We start from the raw sequence: 8594 nt of genomic DNA on the forward strand, positions 1-8594 counted from the left end.
AATCAGTCTTAGCAAATGCTCTAACTTGTATTTTAACATTTTCTTTGTTTCAGATCCATTTGTTTTTCTTCATCTTGTTCTTCTTCCTCGCAATTATTTTCCCTTAATATACAAAAATCATCATAACGTAATCCGTTCGGATCCAAACTATCTATTAGCATTCTTTGTTTCAATCTCAATTTTTTTTATTCACCTTTTTTTCTCCAATTATTTTCCTTTAATATAATACTAATCTGTCATTTAACGGAATCCTTTCTACAAAAGGCTCTAACGTTATTTAACATTTTCTTTTTACATCGTCATTATTTTATTCACCTTTGTTTCTCCAATTGATTTTCCCTTAATATACAAAATCATCTATGAAACGTAAACCGTTTCGTATCAGAAGCCCTAACGTTATTTTAACATTTCGTTTTTTTCAATCTATTTTTTTTTTTCTTCACCTTTTTTCTCGCTTTATTTTCCTATTAAACAAAAATTGCATTTAACTTAATCCATTCGTTATCAAATCTCACCGTGTATTAAGCATTTTCTTTTTTTCAGATCTTCATTTTTTCTCTTCACTTTTTTTCTCTCCATATTTTCCTTCATATAAAAACATAAATCAGCTTTAACTGTAATCCTTTCTTATCAAAGCCCTAACTATTTAACTTTTCTTTTTTGCAATCGCATTTTATTCTTGCACCTTTTTTCTCGCATTGATTTTCATAGATTTTTATATGATTATTATAGTAATATCTATTATAATATTTATAATTATTTTATTATCATATCATTAATTTTTTATATATACATATATTATCATTATATTATTAATATTAACATATCACATTATTTTCAGCATATCTTAATACTATTTTCATTTGTATGATATCATACTTAAAAATCATCTTTATTATTACTACTTTTATTATTATATATTACCTGTGTTGTCATGTATACATTATTATCATTCTTTTGATTAATTTATACATAAGCATTCTTTTGATTATTTTACTATTGTCCCTCTAATCATACGTATTATGCATTTAAATCTTATATTCTTTTTTATGATTATCATAATTATTTATTGTTGTTCATTAGTATACTATAATATGATTATCATCATCTTGTATCACAGCATCTTATCCTACATTATTAAAGATCATCATTTGTATTTTCTCTATTATTATTATTTTAATATCATTAGCTTACAATTTATTTTTATATTCACAATTATTATTGTGTTTTTTTTTTCTACTAATTTTGTTTCATCATATCTCACAATAATACATATAATATTTTATCATAATCATTTTAGTGACTGCACATAACATTCCGCCACCTTATTTGGCCCAGTTTATTTCACCTTATAATTATTTTTAGTTATGCTTGGACTCGGCCTCTGTCCAGGATGTTGGCCATTATGATCATCGCAAATGGATCGTCTCTGTGAAGTCAGATCATATGAAGACCAACTCCAACTACTAAGCAAGCCGACGGTGGTGGTCGGCAGCCCCTGGCTTGCGAGAGCGTTTGCACGTGATCCTAAATGCAGTGCAGCAGGGTGTCATCTGACGTATTACCATGCCCATTCAGTAGCGCTCATTATGTCCAGTCCTGCCTATGACTTGCCATACGGAACGAAATCTCGTCAATTAGAGAATGGCATGAGCCTCTCTTCGAGAACCATTCCTGAGAGAGTTGGTAGTTCCTTCCAAGGGCATTCATAGACCAATGGGTCGAGAGGGGAAGCTGAATCGTCATTACCATCACATTGTATCATATTGTACTGAATTGAAAAAAGTATTATCGTTTGTGTATTTCAGTGTGCTTGTTGTTTTTAATATTATCAATGATGACATTGTTGTCTGTTTTCCATCATTTGTAAGAATATTACTGTTACCTTTTAATATTCATTAGTAGTATGTTATCAAAATTATTATTTTTTATATCATCTTTGGTATTATTATTGTTAAAATTATTGTGATCGTTTATTATTATTTTTATTGATATTAGTTTTATTTTTGTTGTTGGCATTGTTACTATTATTAATGTTATTATGATTATCATTATTTTTGTGGGTTGTTATTTAATATTATTATTATTAATTATTATTATTATTATTATTATTATATTATTATTATCATTATCATCCTCATCATCATAATCATCATGATTATCATTATCTTTATCATCATTATTATTGTCTTGCTGGTCTTGTTCTTACTCTCATAAAAGTGGTTTGTATTTTTAGTATAATTGTTATTATATTGAATGGTTGTTACCCTTGCCATTGTTATTTGTATTATAAATATTATCATGATTTATGTTTTGATTATTCATATTATTTTCAACAGTGCTATCATTATGATAAGGGTAATGATAATGATAGAACTGATAGCAAAGATAGGATTATTATTATTATTTTTTTATTGCTCTCGTTATTCTAAGACTACAATCATTATTACTATAGCTTTATTGACACTGATATTTGCTTTCTTCTTATCATCATATTATTATTTACATTTATTATTTAGCATGATAATGATAGACATAATAATGATAATAATCATGGTAATAGTAATGATAGCAATAGTAACGAAAATAAAAAACAATAATACTAATGATGATAATTATGATGATAATCCAACTTGTAATAGTAATAATAATGAAGATAATAACAATTATAATAACAATAATGGTAATGATAAAACTGACAATTATGATTCTTGTTATCAATATATCTATTATTATTGTTATCATTATTATTTTAATGTTATTAGTATAGTTAATGTAATTATTGTTATTATTCCTATTCCTATTATCATTATTGCTGATGTAATTATTATTGTTATCATGAATATTATTATTATTACCATCATCATTATCCTTATCATTACCACTATCATTATCCTTACCATTATCATTAAAGTTATCGTTATCATTACAATTAGTATCATTATCATTATTGTTATGATTATTATTATTATTATTATTATCGTTTTTATTATTAGCATTATTACTATTATTATCATTATCATTATTATCATCTTCCCAATTTGCTTCATATTGAACACACATTACTAACATTTTTCCTGCATGTTCCCACAGCTGTGGTTGACGCTGTCAGAAAAACACCTTCAAGCTCGGGGTGTGGATTGGTCCCACGCGGAGAGGTTTTGTTTCAATGAGTGGTCCAATCCGGACGACGACGAGCTTGGGGATCAAATAGTTAAGGTGAGAGAGAAAGGTTAGCCGAGGAAATGCAGTTTCTCAATGGGATCTGCTGTTTTACAGATTGACGTTACCTTTGTAATTTCAAAGATAACTGTAGCATATCTACTTTATTATTGTAAATGTAATCCAACGTTTGTATAAAAAGACGATGATATATTTCGCTTGTGTAAAAAATGAAATGATGAGTATTATGCAAGGATATAGGGGTATTTTTCACTATTATTTTACGCATAACTTAAGATAGAATATGAAGATTAGCAAACTTGGCCAAATCATGACTAATTAGAACAAGGTATATACATACAAAGGCGCGCACACACACACACACACACACACACACACACACACACACACACACACACACACACACATACACATGTATGGCAAAACGCCTTTTCGTGCTGAAAATATGGCAGACAAACCCACTATACATAAAACAGGGTGAAGCAACAGGATACAAGAAAGGCAAGAGCCGGTAGGTGACCAACATCGAGGCAAGTCAAGTCAGGTCACCGGGTCGGTATGCATGTATATGCGAATGAATATATATATATATATATATATATATATATATATATATATATATATATATATATATATATATATATATATATATATATATATATATCACACACACACACACACACACGCATATATATATATTTCTATATATATATATATATATATACCTACATATTAATATATACATATATGTGTGTATATATGTAAATACATCCATGTGGGTGTGAGTGGCATGAGGTCTGACATCATCTCCACAGATTAGGCTGGCTATCATTTGTTGTTTTAACTAGGGTGATTAAGCTTCCCGAGAAGTCATTGATATCCCTGTGCTGTGAGCTTAATTTGGGCGGTATTACACTTCTCTGAATCAATTGAAAATGTCGATTTTGAAATCCTCGCAGACCGTTGAATCCAAACCTGGTTCATATTTGCCTTTACAGCGTTATATTATTGAGGGGCTTGCTAAGGATCTTTTGAAGGAGGAGACACCGTGGCTGCCTCGACATTTACCTCCTTACGGGTTTGCCTCTCCTGTTGGGGCTCTGGATGTGCTCGTGTGGTTCCGGCCTCTGTAGGACAGGGGAAGGGAGTCTCGCCTTAATATAGAGCGGGAGCTGAATCCGAGGGACTTAGTCCTCTCTCATCCAGGGCATCAACAACACTTTTCACCTCCCTAAAGTTGTTACTCAACTCCCTCGCATAAATGAGAGGGGTCTGTTCCATTCCTGGGGAGGATTTTGTAGTAGTATTCGAACCCTTCCGAGTCTAGTTCGTATTAGGAACACTCAGAAGGAGCGGGAACTCTATTGTGGCGGAGGTATCCGTTGGGTATGTACAATATTCTGTTTTGTTCGGTCATCAGGCATGGATGCTTGGGTGAGTAGGAATTGAGTCTGGTCGTTTTTTGAAACAACCTCTTCAGAGAGAGAGAAAGGGCAAATGCAGTCGGCTATCCTCATTGGATTTCACTACCTATTATTCAAAGAATATAGACTTTTAAAATGAATGGTTTCATGCTATCACGTTAAATTAAGGTGAATAAACAGCCGCTACCTTTAAATAATGGAACCAAGCTGCAGTGTCGGAGAATGGCCCGTGCCGCTTCAATTTCCCACCTTCAAGTTGTGTTGTCATTTCTCTATTTTCAGATGATTCCTCATAGAGAAATAAAACAAAGTAAGAATTGGCATAACGTTTTAGAAATAAATTTTAAGTGAGCTTGTATCGGTGTGAAATAAAGTGTTATAAATGTATATGGAAATGTCAAACTGATAATCTGGATAGGTATATAATGGAGCTGGTGCCAGATACATTTTTTCTGTGAGTCACTCAAAAATCAGATTCTCAAATTACATAAACTGGCAAGGAGAAAAGTTGTACAGAATTATGAACACAGGCAGATAACAGATAATGGAATGGGGCAAGATTACTGAAATACCTGCGCTGCTTTACAGGTAGACTATATTAGACTTCTAATAGAAAAGAGTAAATATCATACACAATCCACCACTTAACCACCTTGATAGCTTCCAATAAAATAATCAAATAAGTAATGGAGAAAGAACAAGAAATTAAAGCTGTAGAGATAAAGCTAGTTGTTGCAACTGTCGAGCTAAAACCTGGAATTAAAACGATGAGATGAAACCAGAGATTAAGCCAGAAGTTAGAATAGATGGAATAAAGCCGGAAGCACCGACAAAGGAGATAAAACCAGAAGTTATTACAGAGGAGATAAAGCCTGGCGTTAGAACAGAGGAAATGGAGCATGTAGTTAAAATGGAGAAGATACAGCCTGAAGTTAGACCGGAGGAGACAAAGCCAGAAATTAGAACGGAGAAGATACAGCCAGATGTTAGAACGGAGGAGATAAAGCCAGAAATTAGAACGGAGAAGATACAGCCAGATGTTAGAACGGAGGAGATAAAGCCAGAAATTAGAACGGAGAAGATACAGCCAGATGTTAGAACGGAGGAGATAAAGCCAGAAATTAGAACGGAGAAGATACAGCCATATGTTAGAACGGAGGAGATAAAGCCAGAAATTAGAACAGAGAAGATACAGCCAGAATTTAGAACGGAGGAAATACAACTAGAAATTAGAACGGATGAGATAAAGCCAGAAGTCAGAATGGGAGAAAAACAACCAGAAATTAGAATGGAGGATATAAAGCCAGAAGTTAGAATAGAGGAGATAAAGCCAGAAGTTGGAATGGAGGATATAAAGCCCGAAGCAAAAAGCCAGAAGTTAGAAGGGAGGAGCCAAAGCCAGAAGTAAGAACAAAGGAGATACACCCAGAAGTTGGAATGGAGAAAACAAAGCCAGAAGTAAGAACAGGTCAGAAAACGCCAGTTAGAACGGAGCAAATCAAGCCAGAAGTGAAAATGGAGGAGAGACAAAAGCAGCAAATGTAATAATGGATTTAAGACTAGAAAATAAGGAAGATGATAAACCAGAAGGAATCAAACCAAAAGACTTACAACCAAATGATGAACCAGGAGAGATAAAGCAAGAAAATAACCAAGTGTTTAAAAAATTAAGGGAAATAAAGCAAGAGGAAATAGAAGATAAACAGGACAATGCGAAATATGAAAAAAATAGAGACAAAATAGATGAAATTAAACTCGAGGATATGAAATCGGAAAATGGAGTTGACTATAAAGAAGTAAAAATGCTTGGGGAGAGGAAACCTGAAGTAAGATCGATAGACATAAAACTAGGCAGGACAGAGTTGAAGATTGAGGGGCAGCCCCACACGACAGCAGCAGACATAGAAAAAGAGAGACAATATGAAACAGTGGAGGTGCATCAGGAGGTAAAGGAATTTGTAGAAATATCAAATGCACAAGAGTGATACAAAGCGACGTAAAAAAAATAAACTGGAAAGTATACCGAAAGATGAAAGAACTGAAAAGACATTAACTGATAGACAAAATGATGCACCAGCAGAACTGAAGCTTGAAGAATTTGAGATGCCACGCGCTGATTTTTCACGGGGAGAAATAAAGCCGGGAGAGATTGTAGAACAAGCCACTTCCCCGACACTTTCACCACGTCTGCCAAATGATGAAGTAGCAGAAGGCTGTATTCCAGTCCAACCTGAAGTTCCACCAACCAGCTCTTTATATTCTCCCAATTATGGGATTCCTCTGAAGGTTCTCTTGGCAGGGAAAAATCTGACTGCTGCTGAAATCATAGCAAGGATTCCCTTTCCAAGTGACGTCAGCTTTATGAAAGGCCCCGAGGAGATAGACAAATTCAGTGCACAGCACAATGTCACACCCCAGAGGTCACCTATTGAGACTACTTTCCCGGATTTCCCGTCACTTGTACCTGTAAGTGAAACCTCACTGACAGTCAAGATGTCACCATCATTGTCTCCATCACCATCTCCAAGAACTTCCCCCATTAGTGCATCACCACACAAATCTCTTTCAAACACTCCTAGCATATCTCCAAGTATCATGCAAGAAAATAAAGCTGGCATAAATTGGTCACTGACAGAATTACCTTCTACACCCCCTGAATCTGGAATGAGTTCGCCACTCATCCCACCAAAGTCTCCTAAAATCACAGTTGAGGACGAAAAGAAAAATGATTTTGAGATCCATTCTGGTGTCCCAGGATTGTCGACATTTGTATTTCATCCCTTGGAGGAGCTAGGGAAATCAATTTCCAATTTATGTCCAGAGGCTGAAACTGACACTGAAAATCTAGAGATTCGAGTGGCAGAGAAAGAAATTTTGCTAGAAGAAACAGTACAAAAATCAAAGGATCCAAGCATGACAAGTGAAGTTAAAAGTGAGTCTCTTATTCTTAATGTAACTTCTTTTGAAGACTTTACGAAGTTTGACCAAGAAGGCTGTGAAAACAATGCAGGCAGAGATATGGAAAAACCTACATACCAGGCTAAAAAACATTTCAATATCAATATTGATGTACAGGAAGTGACTGAAACGGAGCGGATATTTTCAGATGAGAATATGAAACTTCATTACACAGGGAGTGAAGATGATTATGACGTTTCAGAAGGAAATGACACGGATGTACAGTCAAAGGTTTTCACATTCAGGGAAAATATATCAAAATCAAGACTCTCTACCTTGCTGACAGATAATACTAGCGAAGACCCACCTTCTAACACTGAGTTTAAGGTTAGTGAAACAGTTGCATTAGGTTTAGAAAGCTATAAGGCAGATACTTCCCATGATGTAGGCTTTGTGCACTTTTCATCTGGTATAGAGACTGGAAGCCATTATCCCTCTATTTCTGACCAAATGACAAGTGCAAACAGCGATTCACCTAATGCCCAACAAGAGGGTGTTAAAACGTTTTTGGAGAATGAACAACCTGATCAATCAAAATCTACAGGGACTGACATGTTAAAAACAACAAGCCAAGCTTGTAGTAGTGAAAAGCTTATATCAGCCATACCTTTGGTATCCAAATCAGACATTGGAGTCTCAGAGACTCATACTAAAGTATCCAGTACAGCTACACATGGAGATAATGATGAATCATTACTGTTACATTCATTGTCTCTTGGAACTACAAAAGATGTTTCTGCCACTGCTGATAGTCAGGAATTAGATCAGAAGTCCAGTTTCTCTTCATTACTAACCAGCTCTGGAGAAACTGAAGTAGTTTTCTATGAATGACAGTGTTCCTTCTGCGATAAAGCCATTTAAGAGTAACATACTATCGGAAGTAACTAGCGAGGAAATGGAACCTGTGTTTGCACAAACACAGGTTCAGGCAAACATAAGCACTCTAGGGATGGGGACTTTGATCACTGATGACACTACCAGACTTTCAGCAGCAGAGTCTGTTGCCCCCCCAAAGATATCATTAGAGGA

General features: G+C 34.5%; 1 protein-coding gene across 1 annotated transcript in view; it reads left to right on the top strand.

Moving 5' to 3' along the window:
* The first annotated feature begins 5379 nt into the window (after window positions 1-5379).
* Window positions 5380-8594, top strand: part of LOC147466319 (uncharacterized) — a 4703-nt gene continuing 1488 nt past the window's right edge. Inside the window, 4 exon segments of the mRNA XM_086535661.1 lie at window positions 5380-6011; window positions 6166-6553; window positions 6600-8381; window positions 8383-8594. The exon segment at window positions 8383-8594 is cut by the window's right edge and continues 836 nt beyond it. Coding sequence (XP_086391787.1) covers window positions 5380-6011; window positions 6166-6553; window positions 6600-8381; window positions 8383-8594 — 3014 coding nt within the window.

This window comes from Penaeus japonicus, unplaced genomic scaffold (genome assembly GCF_977035675.1).
Source record: "Penaeus japonicus unplaced genomic scaffold, GWHDUDI00000001_assembly GWHDUDI00001861, whole genome shotgun sequence".
NCBI classification, from domain to species: domain Eukaryota; kingdom Metazoa; phylum Arthropoda; class Malacostraca; order Decapoda; family Penaeidae; genus Penaeus; species Penaeus japonicus.